At 48.4% G+C, this 12760-nt stretch overlaps 1 protein-coding gene across 4 annotated transcripts in view; it reads left to right on the forward strand.

Moving 5' to 3' along the window:
* SPIN1 (spindlin 1) overlaps positions 1 to 12760 on the forward strand; it is a 78119-nt gene that overhangs the window by 33938 nt on the left and 31421 nt on the right. For 3 of the 4 annotated variants that reach the window (XM_044266081.1, XM_044266083.1, XM_044266084.1), the window contains exon 2: positions 5654 to 5863. In XM_044266081.1, coding sequence (XP_044122016.1) covers positions 5812 to 5863 — 52 coding nt within the window. In that variant the 5' untranslated portion in view covers positions 5654 to 5811. Of the gene's footprint in view, positions 1 to 4723; positions 4820 to 5653; positions 5864 to 12760 lie in introns of those variants that run through there. The other variant, XM_044266082.1, reaches the window with a different exon arrangement.

Here is a 12760-nt window from a genome sequence, read left to right on the forward strand (position 1 = left end):
CCTAGCAGAGCCGTCAGCCTTTCAGCCACCCCTTGCTCTCCGTGATGTGGGGTTTACCTCCCTGGATCCTGCCCCTGTGAGTGCTCCCATTACGTCCTTCGATGCCTTCTAAGTGTGCGTGTTCAAGATCTTATCATGGAAGTTTTCAGTCATGTACGGAACTTAAGAAAATGGTTAAGAGAACCCCCTATCTTTCTGACATCCTTCTGGGGATGTCTTCCTGGCTCCTCCTGTGTGTGCTGTACCTGACCTGGAGGTAGCCATTTCTGTAAGAAATCTTTTTTTTTTTCTTAAATTTTATTTTATTTTTAAAGATTTTATTTATTTGTCAGAGAGAGTGCACAAGCAGGGGGAGAGAGAGAGAGTGCACAAGCAGGCAGAGGAAGAAGCAGGCCCCCCGCCAAGCAAGGAGCCTGATGTGGGACTCGATCCCAGGACCCTGAGATCATGACCTGAGCCGAAGGCAGAGGCTTTAGCCCTCTGAGCCACCCAGGCGCCCCTTGCTTTTTAATTTAAAAATTTTTTTTATTTTTTAATTTTTAAAAATATTTAATCTTTTTATTTTTTTATTTGACAGAGCACAAGCAGGGGGAGTGGCAGGCAGAGGGAGAAGCAGGCTCCCCACTGAGCAGGGAGCCTGATGCGGGGCTTGATCCCAGGACTCTGGCATCATGACTTGAGCCAAAGGCAGACGTTTAACCGACTGAACCACCCAGGTGCCCCATTTACTGTTTTTTTTTTTTTTTTTAATCCATTTTAAAAAGTCACATCTTAGAAAATAAGTCACAGACCTTTGAGCACCTACAGTAAACCTGTGTTGTCACCAGGTCCAGGCTTGCCTTTTCTCCTCCCTCTGCTCTTTTTTACCCCAGACCTTTTTTTAAAATGAGATTTTATTTATTCATTTCAGAGAGAGAGTGTGTGTGCACACGCACAGGTGAGTGGGGGCATTGGGTGGGGGAATATAAGAGAATCCCAGGCAGGCTCCAAACCCAGCTCAGAGCCAGACAGGGACTTGACTCACGACCCAGAGATCGTGACCTAAGCTGAACCCGAGTCAGACAGCTCAACCCACTGAGCTGCCCAGGCGCCCCTTCCTGAGACATTTTACTTTTTGTTTTTTGTTTCGTTTCGTTTCGTTTCATTTCATTTCATTATTATTATTTTTAAGATTTTATTTGTTTATTTGACAGACAGAGATCACAAGTAGGCAGAGAGGCAGGCAGAGAGAAGAGGGAAGCAGATTTCCTGCAGAGCAGGGACCCTGATGCGGGGCTCGATCCCAGGACCCTGAGACCATGACCCGAACCCGAGACCATGACCCGAGCCAAAGGTAGAGGCTTAACCCACTGAGCCACCCAGGCGCCCCTCCCCCTGAGACTTTATTCATTATTTATTTATTTGTTTATTTTCCCCGTGAGACTTTTTTTTTTTTTTTTAAAGATTTTTTTTTTTTAATTTATTTGACAGATCACAGGTAGGCAGAGAGGCAGAGAGAGACAGGAGGAGGAGGCAGGCTCCCTGCTGAGCAGAGAGCCCGATGCGGGACTCGATCCCAGGACCCTGAGATCATGACCTGAGCCGAAGGCAGCGGCTTAACCCACTGAGCCATCCAGGCGCCCCCTGCTGAGACTTTTTAAATGAAATTTTCTATGCACAGAAAATGTGGAGCTAGCTGAGTTCTATCGTCTACCCTCCCCTGAGAGCCATTCCCTAATACTTCTCTGCACTGACCGTTTTTTGTTGAGCCATTTGAAAGCTTGCCGTAAAATGCAGGGAGTATGATGCTTTTTACAGTAGGGATATTTTTCCTTATAACTATAATATTTCCTTATGTAATATAATATAATATTTCCTTATAACTATAATACAGTATTTAGGTCCTGTTCAGGTTTTCGCTGGGTATTGTTTCATGTGTTTGTGGCCATCCGCGTTCCTCCCACCTGTGTGGGTCCTCTGTGACAACAGCCTTCAGACAGCTCTTGGCAGCCCAGGCTTCAGCTCATACTGCATGTATTTTGGCCATTAGTGCTCGCCTCTACTTTTCTGGCAATTGTCCAGAGGTCCAGACCTCTTTGGGACTTGACATCTTTGCTTGAACAGTTTTGGAGCTTTATTTCCTTTTTATAAATAGCACTGTTTGATGATAACAGCTGGCTGCAGATACTTTGATATGTAATTCTATTTTGTGTTTTTTACTTTTATATCTGAAACGTGGAAGCACTCATTTTTTTATGCTTTCTTGAAATAGGATATAGCGGCACTGAATTTTGTGGTGCTCTCTTCCTTTATGGACACAGTTCCGAGTTTACGGTTCGCGTAGGACATTGTCTCGGCCGTGCTCCTTGCCGTCGGCCTGTGCGGTGCGGGCTGCTCTAGCTTTCGTGCTGCGGTGCGGTCCCTGGATGTGCCTCCTGGTGGCCGTGAGGCCTGGAGCAGCCGCATGGGGTGCAGTGTGTGACGCACAGCTTGTGCTTTCGGACAGTGCTTTTCTGTGACACTGTTTGTGAGAATCTTGTCCCCTTTAAGATTATTATGGAAGGAGAATATCAAGCTGGAATACTAAATTAATGACACATTTTAAAGATCGTTTAGCGGAATTGCAAGCCTGGATAGTTGGCGGTGTTCAGTGAAGATGGATTTAGCAAAGGAAAATCCAGGATCTTTTCTTCCCCAACTTTTTATTGTGAAAAACTTCAAATTGAAACAAGAGTTCCAAGAGTAACATTAGTACGCCCCTCACTTAGATTTAAGAATTAGTAGTTTGCAGTTTTCGTGTGTGTGTGTGTGTGTGTGTGTGTGTGTGTTTCATTTTCTTTCCTGAACCATTTGAAATTTTCTTGCAGGCCTTCTGGCAGTCTGCCTCTAGAAATGTCCGTGTTTCCTGAGAAGCACCATATTTGGATGTACCACCCCAGCTTCACAAGTGTGTGTGAGGGGCCAGTGGTAAGGCCACAGTGCTGGGATTTCTCCGCTCGTCTTGAGTGTCGTGTAGCTTCCTCCCAAGACAGCGCACTCGGGGCTCCTGTAGTCTCCGGCCAGAGCCGTACATGGATGTCCGCAGAGTGGGGCCTGTGCCTTGTGGACACTTGCGTGTGGCTCCCCTGTCACCTGTGCTCACTGTAAACTGGGGATGAGGTCCAGAGGCCTGATGGCAGCGTTTCTGGCAATGCTGTGTGAGCGATGGTGCCCCGGGGGGCTGGCACGTGTGGCCCTTTTCACCTTGTGGCCACGTCCGTCGGCCTCTCCAAACCTAGGACTGCCTTTTTATGGCCCATGACAGCATTTTCTATACTACTTGAAAAAAGCTTTTGTAACTCCCTATTCTCCTAGGAATAAGATTTTACAATGTCAGCATTTAAAATTTAAAAAAAAAATTACCTTTGCTTTGTCCTGTTGACAGAAAGCCACTTAATAGAGTAACTTAAAGGTATGTTTAAAAAGGTTTTTTTTTTTTTCCTTTTTTGGAACAAATTGAGTTTTCCTCTTTCCTGTGGAAAGAGTGAGATTTGTTCTGCGAAGTTTCCAGAGCAGCTGCGGGAAGAGCAACGCCAGGCGCCCGTCAGCACCGAGGCGTCCCCTCTCTGGACTCAGGGTCAGGGTGCGATTAGGCAGTTGGAGTATCAGCTGCATCTGGAACAGCGAGTTTCTGGATTATTCCGAAGATGGGGGCCGTCTTCCTGCACCGCAGCTCTTCCTCCAGCGTGGGCCGGCGCTGTGGCCAAGTAGAGCAGGAGTGACCCGTTCGTCCCAGCGGCCCGCCCTGACGTGTGTGCAGCGCCAAGCAGCGCCTGGAGGCCGCGTTCTTGGTGTTGAGTCTCGTGCAGAGTCACCTGCCCCTCAGTCTTCAGGGTCGCTTTGTGCAGAGCAGCAGGATCGCCGGGTGTTCTCCCGTGTCCGCGTCCGGCGACCCGAGGGGGGGCCGGCCTCTGTGTGCGGGGCTGTCCCCTGTGCCTGCCCCCGTGCCCTGAGGCGTGGACCGCCGGGCGTGCTCGCTCGAGGCGGGCTCTGAACAGCTTGACCCTGCCTCATGGCGAAAGCTGTGGACCGCAGGCAGGGAGCTGGGTGAGGGTTTTGCCGTGAAGGTGACAGGACAAGAAGGGTAAGAAGAGGGAGGACAGCAGGGGAGTCGCTGTTGTGGGTGATGTCCGAGGAGTCAGAGCAGTTCGGAGGGCAGTAAGTCCTCGAGGAAGGCCACGGAGCGTGGCAGGGCGGTGCGGCCACAGAGGGCGGTAACGCTTGCAGCAGGAGGTGTGCGTGGGAGCGGCCTGTGAGGGAGGCGGGACTTGAGCGGGGAGTCCGCAGCGGTGGGGTCCTCCGTGCTGGGAAGGTGCGGCCTGGGAGCCCGGTCGGTGGTGCGGTGGGGAGCAGGTGCCTGGGGAGGAGGGTGTTGGAGACCTGAGGGCCAACTTGCGGAGGCCTTGTAGCCAGGAACGGGGGAGGATGCGGGTGCCGAGGAGGAGCGCGGCCCCGGGGTCGTCAGGCGGCCGGAGGCCAAGATGTCGGGCCGTGCTGTGGCCGCGTGGCTGTGTGCGCAGCAGGGTGTGGAGCTGTATGTGCGTGGGGGACCCTGTGGCGTTCTGCTTTCCAGAAGGCAGGACCCTGCGAGGAAGGGAGTCCCACGGAGGAGTTGCTGGGGGCACTGGCGCTGAGCAGGAGCGAGGAGCGCCGCTGCCGTGGCTGTCGTGGACGTGGGAGGTGGTGGCGGCCACAGGTCAGCCTTGGCCTGGGCTCCTCGGGCCTCGGGCGGTGAGGCGCAGAGCGCTGGGACCTCGCGGGGCAAGAGCTGTATCCAGAAGACGCGCTGCTCCTGCCTGAGGTGTGTACTGCCCCCTCCTTTCTGAGCCTCAAACGGGGGACACTCACTGAACACACGGATTCTAAGATTTGGTCATTTTTAAGTCTATCTTCCTTGAATAATAAAAAGTTTTGTGTACTTAAGAATTTTTATTGGTTAAATGGATTCTTCTCTCCCCAACAGCTTTTTAATCATTGTTTTGTTACATTTTTGTCTCAAGAAAATTAATTCAGCTCTGCCTTCACTTCTTAACACCTGCGGTTGCATGAAACCCGAGTGTACCCAGCCCAGAGCAGTCCTGGGCTTCAGTGAGGTTGGCAGCATTTTCATGTTTTGTGAGACTGTGTCTCCACCTGTGTATTGCCGCATGGACTGAAACCGGAGTCCGGTTTGGCTGAAAGGGTAAACGGCTTCGCTGATCTTTTGCTCAGTTTCTGGAAGCTTGGGAGTGCACAGGGGCCTCACTCTTACCTGGCCCTGTTCCTTGCTCTGGCTCTGGCTGCTGACCAGTGCCCGGTTCCCATGCTGGTACCCCTCCTCCCCTGTGGGCCGGGCCCTCGTGTCCTGTCGAGGAGATGGGCCGTGGCAGGGTCCGTCCTCACAGACACCCCGTTGTCCGCCCTTGACTGCTGGTGGCAGCCCCCCGCCCGCGTTGGGTGGAGGCGGCGGATGCAGCGTGGTGTTCTGCGCGGCCTCTGGGAGGCGCTGCTGCCCTTGGCGCCCAGGTCTGAGGAACTAAGGCTAATGGCTTCTGGGCAAAGCACTTCAGAGCTGACACCGTGTTTAAAATCTTACTGAGGGTACTTTTGGTCTTGGGATGTTTTAGTAACAAACTGTTACTTCCCTGTCTTACAGAGTCCTTATGAGTCCACATGTTTCTGCTGAACTTATAAAAGAGGCACTTGGATGATGGATTAATAGGAACATTGAGATTCTGTGAAAAGTTTGAAATCGGAGAGTATTCAATTTTCACCCTAGTCCAGCAGCTGTGCTGCTCACTTAAATACAGATGAATGAAGACCCCATTCGGGAAGACCCCTGGCCAGCGGTCCAGAGCGGATGCAGGTAGGCCGTGCGGTCCTGGCACTCTGTAGTGAGTGGGAAACGGCGAAAGCCAGGAGTACCTTCGTGTGGTTCCCCGTGGTTTGCTGTTCTTAAAGCCCCGTGCATTCCACTACTCTGGACTCGTACATGGGGAGAACAGCTTCCTTCTCTGAAAGGCAGAGACCATGTTCATATTTTTTCTGGGGCCTTTCACCTTCTAACAGGTTGCAGCTGTCCCCTAAATTTAGCAAGTGAGTTGTAGACACCTGCCCGATGGGATTATAAGAAAGGAAAGATGGATCGTTTCTTTTTGACAGAAGTGAAAGTGATTTGACTAGAGCTTGTGAGATTTGGGGTATTTATAGTGATTTTTAAGGAGAAAAGCTTTTTGTATGTGTATTTGAGGGAACCTTATTGGAATGAAATGGATAGAAATGAAGCAAATATTTAATAGAAATTAATTCTTACTTTTGTGGGACGCGGGCAGTGCAGCTAGAATAGGTTGGTCTTACAGGCGACGACACCGTGAAATAAGTTAGTGGTGTTTTCTTTAGGACTTAGTTCTTCTCCGTTCAGGAATACATTTAAATGTTGAAGAAGTCTGTCATGACATTTTAAGATTGTTTGATAGATGAACCTGAGCGCTATGCTGGTAAAACGAGGAATTCTGCAGAAATGGTTGTTTGATTTAGAACTGTTTCTTACATTTGTTAGGGTGGTGTTTGGAATTCCCTTGTAGAAGAGCCACAGGGATTGAGATGTTTAAGTACCTCTTATCTCTTTTTTATTTTAGCTCCTCTTTTGTAAAGATAATACTGATTTCACTGTTCAGCATTTGTCCTTCAGATTACTTTGGGCCAGAGCGGACACTGATGCGTAAGCCGCGGCGAGTGTTCTGTCAGGTCCTGGCTGTCTCAGCCGCGTAGACCACAAAGATACGAGCACACCACACGTCTTCTCGAGCCTTGGTTTTTATCACCTGAACAGGGGTGTGCTGAGGCTGTTAGGAACAAATGAGCTTGCAGGTTGGGGTTCAGCTAGGTGCCTGGCACATTATACCTGTTCTACACAAAACCATCGTTACCGTTGATTATACTATTTACAGTAAAAATTTAATTTTTAAATTTTTATTTTTTTAAAGAAGATTTTATTTATTTATTTGACAGACAGAGATCACGAGTAGGCAGAGAGGCAGGCAGAGAGAGAGGAGGAAGCACGCTCTGCTGAGCAGAGAGCCCGACGCGGGGCTCGATCCCAGGACCCTGGGACTATGACCCGAGCTGAAGGCAGAGGCTTAACCTACTGAGCCACCCAGGCGCCCCAGCACTCGTGTTTTCTTCATTGGTCTTGAGTCCTTGTCACCGGGAAGAATGAGCAGATTACACTGATGTGTCCGGAGATGTGAGTGCCTGAAGGATCTAAACCAAGAGATGCTGTTGCTCTTAAGGGAGAGACTGTTAATCCCAGCCAGTCCTCTGATCTTCCATTTTCTTCTTCCTTGACATTTCTTTTTTTTTTTCTCCCTAAGGTTTTATTTATTTATTTATTTATTTGACACACACACACGCACACAGACACACACACACATCACAAGCAGGCAGAGAGGCAGGCAGAGAGAGAGAGGCGGGGAAGCAGGCCCCCTGCTAAGCAGAGAGCCTGATACAGGGCTCGATCCCAGGACCCCGGGATCATGACCTGAGCCGAAGGCAAGAGGCTAAACCCTCTAAGCCACCCAGGCGCCCCTTCCTTGACATTTTGTAGAGCTAAAGACAAAGTGCTGTGTAAGTTCTCCTCGGCCCTTGTTTGATGCTTGAACTGAGACTGTGGCGTCGCTTGCTTCCCTCTGTTGTGTGATAATAGATCCTATTTTGGAAGGGTTGCTGATCCCCAGATCAGTACTGTTTATAAAATTGTCTTAAGTCATTCTTCCTGTTAACATAGATAAAGACTCTGTTGCTTTTAAACTCCTCTGTCAGTTACGCATGTGCCCACTTAACAAATAAAGAAAATTCACCCGGAAGGGTTTCTTTTTCTCCTGCAGTGAGAAGCCCGGGTGGGTTGGTGCAGCAGGGCTCAGCTGTGCTTGGAGAGGAAGCCCAGGGACTTTTCTCCTCCTCTCTGGGCCTCTGGGGAGCTGGACTGACATGACAGCATCCCCAGAGCACGTGGCCCAGAGAAACAGGCACAACTTCGAGGCTCCCTTGGCAGAGCTCCAAGCCTTGGGAGTCCCAGGAGCCAGCTCCTGCTGTGTTGCCAGCCCAGGTTCAAGGGAGGGAGCGTGTACTGTGCTCGATTGGGAGGAGGGTGAGGAAGTGGAGCCCTGCCTTAAAAGTGCGCAGTGGTAAACAGATCACTGGGCACTCCCTTGTCCTGGGCTCTGTGTTCGACAGAGAGCATGGGTCATCAGTGAGGACTTGGAGGTTGAGTGCTTGCATGCTCTTCATCTGTCTGGTCCCACATGTTAGGAATTTCTATTTTAAAATAACTTAAGTTTTTCATCTAATTATGTTGGAATTAAATTGGTCACTAAAATAGTAATTTATATACATCTAATGACGGGTGGCAAGTCCTATTTTGTGGCACAGCATTTTTCATGTGTTTTTCCCTAGAGTTAGCCTGCGTTTTTACTGGTCTATTCAAGATTGCAGTTTTTCCCCTTTTATGACATACTTTAATGGTACAGATAGGTACAGGGAATAGTAATGATACACACCCATGTGCCTAACACTCAAATTTAGCAACTATTTTTGCTGTGTTTAATTCAGATATTTTTAAAACCTTGATTTTATTTTTATCAAATTAATAAAAAAATTGTTGTTGAAAATGTCAAGTAGTACCAAAGACTTAGAACAGAAAGCAGGCACCCTGTCCCTTCTGATGTTTACCTTCACCATTATAAATAATATGAGGAGACACATTGCTCTTGGATCTGACAGTGCTGAACCAGGGAAGGCAGTGTGATAACTTTCTTCTTCTTCTTCTTCTTTTTTTTTGGGGGGGGCATATTTGTTTTTCCTGGAGTTTAGTGATCTCTTAATTTTTTTTTTTTTAAGATTTTATTTATTTATTTGAGAGAGAGACAGTGAGAGAGAGCATGAGCGAGGAGAAGGTCAGAAAGAGAAGCAGACTCCCCATGGAGCTGGGAGCCCGATGCAGGACTCGATCCTGAGACTCCAGGATCATGATCTGAGCCGAGCCACCCAGGCGTCCCTTAAGTTTTTCTTTTTAAAGATCTTACTTATTTATTTGACAGAGATCACAGGTAGGCAGAGAGGCAGGCAGAGAGAGAGAGGAGGAAGCAGGCTCCCCACTGAGCAGAGAGCCCGACGCGGGACTCGATCCCAGGACCCTGAGACCATGACCTGAGCCGAAGGCAGAGGCTTTAACCCACTGAGCCACCCAGGCGCCCCTCTTAATTTTTTTTTTCTATTTGCTTAAATTTCTTTGCAGCTTGGAGTCTCTTCAACAATCCCCACAGCATTACAGAACTGTCAGTGTGATATGCCCCGTAGCCCACGCCACAGAGCCCATCTGTCCGTGGTTCCTTTGGACTCCCGTAGTGCTTTCAGCCCTGTTCTCTGAGGGGCATCCTATAGCCCCATGGCCGTGCTGTCCTTCTTGGAACTCCTGTTTCCTCTCTAGCTGGATTCTTCTCGTTTCTGGTCGCCATGCCCTCCCTGTTTTCCATGTGTACTCTCACCTTGGAAAAACCTGTACAGCATCAGGAAGCTTCCAGAGCAGTGAGTGAGTTGATGGTTAAAATGAAAAGTGGAGGGTGCTTGGGTGGCTCAGTCAGTTAAGCGTCTGCCGTCAGCTCAGGTCATGATCCCGGGGTCCTGGAATTGAGTTTTGCATCAGGTTCCTTGCTTAGTGGGGAGTCTGCTTCTCCCTCTGCCACTGCCCCTCTCCCCCCGAGCCTCTGCCCCTGCCACTCACGCTTTCTCTAAAGTAAATAAATAAAAATCTTTATTTAAAGTGACAAGTGGAATGTGTAGTCAGTCATATTCTCTACTTCTCTGCCCGTTTGAAATTGAGGTCTCTAATACAGTTTTCCTAAAGTGCACCGGTGGTGCCTTGTGGACCAGTATTGGGGCCTCCAAGTGTCTGGGTTAATGGGTATTTTCTCTAGAGATGGGTTTTCAGATTTTCTACCTGTAGGAGGAAGAGTATTAACTCAGAAAATTCCCGATTTCTCCCTTAAGGTTATAGTCCTGTACCTTTATGTCTGTTGAAGCCTCACCACCAGAGGCTGCTTCTGATCACAGGAACGGGGGCTTAGCAGATTTGCTCAGCCGCAGGGACAGGGAGCTCCTGAAGAGGCAGAGCTGTTCACAGTGGGAGTTGGTAGGGGTGGGGGGCACCGAGTGTGGCGTGGGTGACATTGATGAGGATTCCAGGCCTGAGTGAGCCGCTGGAACAGACAGGGTCTTTATCTTTGGAAAATCTGAGCCCACCCAGAATTAACAGCTGGTAGAAGGCATGTCTGGGAGCTGTTGCAGGTTGGGTTCTAGACCACCACGATAACGTGAATATTGCAGTGAAATGAGTCAGATGAATGTCTTGGTTTCCCAGTGTGTGTTAAGAGTTATGTTTGCACTCTGCTGCAGTCTGCCTACTGTGTGCAGTAGATTAAGTCTGTTCGTTTAAATCCATTTTAGAGAGAGAGTGCGCATGAGTGGGAGGAGGGGCCGTGAGGGAGGGAGAAGCTCACGCCGACTCCCCACTGAGCGTGGAGCCCAGCGCTTGATCCCACCACTGTGAGGTCATGACCTGTGCCGAAACCAACAGTCAGATGCTCAACCAACGCGCCATCCAGGCGTTCCCCTCCTCTTTTTAAAGTAAGCTCCGTGCCCAGTGTGGGGCTTGAACTCACAGCCCTGAGATTGAACTACATGATCTACCGACTGGTCCAGTAGCATTACGTCTAAAAACAGTGTACACACCTTAATTAAAAAAAGTTTATTCTAAAAAAATGCTCACCATCTTCTGAGCTTTCAGTGAGTTGCAAGCACTGATCACTGAACACTGTGATAAATACTGTAATAATGAGAAGTTTGCAATATTGTGAGAATTACCAAAATGTGGCACAGAGACACGAAGTGAGCAAACGCTGTGGGAAAAATGATGCTGATAGACTTTCTTGATGCCGGGTTGTCAGAGACCTTCAGTTTGTCAAAAGTGTGGTATTTGCAAAGCTGGGAAAAGCGAGGCTCCGTAAAAGGAGGCAGGAGTGTTTTGGAACAGACGTCTCTGAGTGAGCTGCTATTCACACAGTTTGAGGGAAGGTAGTTTTTCTTAGCCACCTTGGTTTAGTACAGTTTAAATAACTTTTGTGAGTCATAGAACAGTTTAGTTTATAAGTTCTGGCTCTATTTTTTTTTCACATTTCAATCAACAAATAGATGTAGTACCTAGTAAAGGATCTTTCTCTGTTTGCTGTGGAAAGTCCGTGATCCTCACATGAGTGATGCCACCCATTTTCAGTGACAAACCGATGTCAGGGTGCAGTCCATGGGACGGGGTGCATTGGTGACCTCTCCTCAGCAGGCTGTAGCGGGCCTCCTTCCTTCCCCCTCTTTGCAGCTGAATGCTATTCATACATGTGTGGAGGTCAGTTACTTGAACATTAAGGTTGTGTCTGTTCTTCTGTATTAGACATGATGACTGCAGTGAATCCACTTGTCTGTTTGTCCTGCCCGTGTATTGTCATTCGGATGGATTTCTAGGCGACCTGAATCAGATCTTAAATGCGTATGTAATTCTGGGAGGTATTCATGGGCTTTGTACTGTTTTAGCCTCTTACCAGCAGGCGGCCTGTGCGTGTGTCTCTCCCCTGGTCTTGCCGCTGTAGTATATCATCAGATGGGCAAGAAAGGAGTCTCATTGTAGTTCCATGTGTGAGGTAATATCACATCCTGTAAGGCCTCTTTGGCCTTCCTTTTTCTGTTCTTTACTCTCCTGATTTTCTTCTACTTTTAGAAGCTCTGTTAAAGTCAGAGTTACTTTGTCTGTGGTAGGAGTTATTTTTTTAAACTTGCCGCTGTGTAGTGCCAGCTTCGGGGAGAGGACTTCCTTAAGTCCCTGGCCTCTTGTTTGCATCCACGTGGATCTCCGCTCCTGTTGCCGAAGTCATGCTGGACTTCTGTGGTGCTAGCTTATGTCTGTGGTTTCTTGGATCCTGTGTGTTAATGAATCTTTTCCTCACTTGTCTTCTGAAGAATATTCTCCAGTAGCTTCGAGATATTTGTGGGCGATGTAATTTTTGAGCCCATATGTGAATGTAAATGTCTGTATCCTCAGTTGGTAATTTAGCTGGGTATGGAAGTCTGTGTTGAAAGTCCTTTTACCTCCACTTGGCTAGTATTGCTTTCTGGTTGTCTAGCTCAGTGTTGGTGAAAGAATAGGTCTAATACAGGACTTAAAAAAAAGGACTTCATTTTTCTTAAAGGTTTAAAAAAAAATTTATTTGAGACAGAGAGCATGCACAAGCAGGGGGAGAGGCAGATTAATAAGGAGAAGCACACTCCCCGCTGAGTCGGGAACCCCATGTGTAGCTCAGTGCCAGGACCCTGAGATCATGACCTGAGCCAAAGGCAGATGCTTAACCATCTGAGCCACCCAGGCGCCTCAGGACTTTATTTTCTTAAAGCCGTTTTAAGTTCACAGCAAAATTGAGCAGCATGTATGATTCTCATGTACTCCTGGTGCCTTTCCCTCAGCCTTCCATGTAAGTAGTAGCCCCACCAGAGAGTACATTTGTTATAGTAGATGCATCTGCTTTGGACACGTCCCACAGTCCATTGTTTATCTTAAGATTCAGTCCTGGTATTGTACATTCTCTGGGATTGACAAACGTATAATCACTCAGATGTACCATTTTGGTATCAGTCAGAGTAGTTTTACTTCCTGAAAGACCAC

Source organism: Neovison vison, chromosome 9 (genome assembly GCF_020171115.1).
Source record: "Neovison vison isolate M4711 chromosome 9, ASM_NN_V1, whole genome shotgun sequence".
In the NCBI taxonomy this organism is placed as follows: Eukaryota; Metazoa; Chordata; class Mammalia; order Carnivora; family Mustelidae; genus Neogale; species Neogale vison.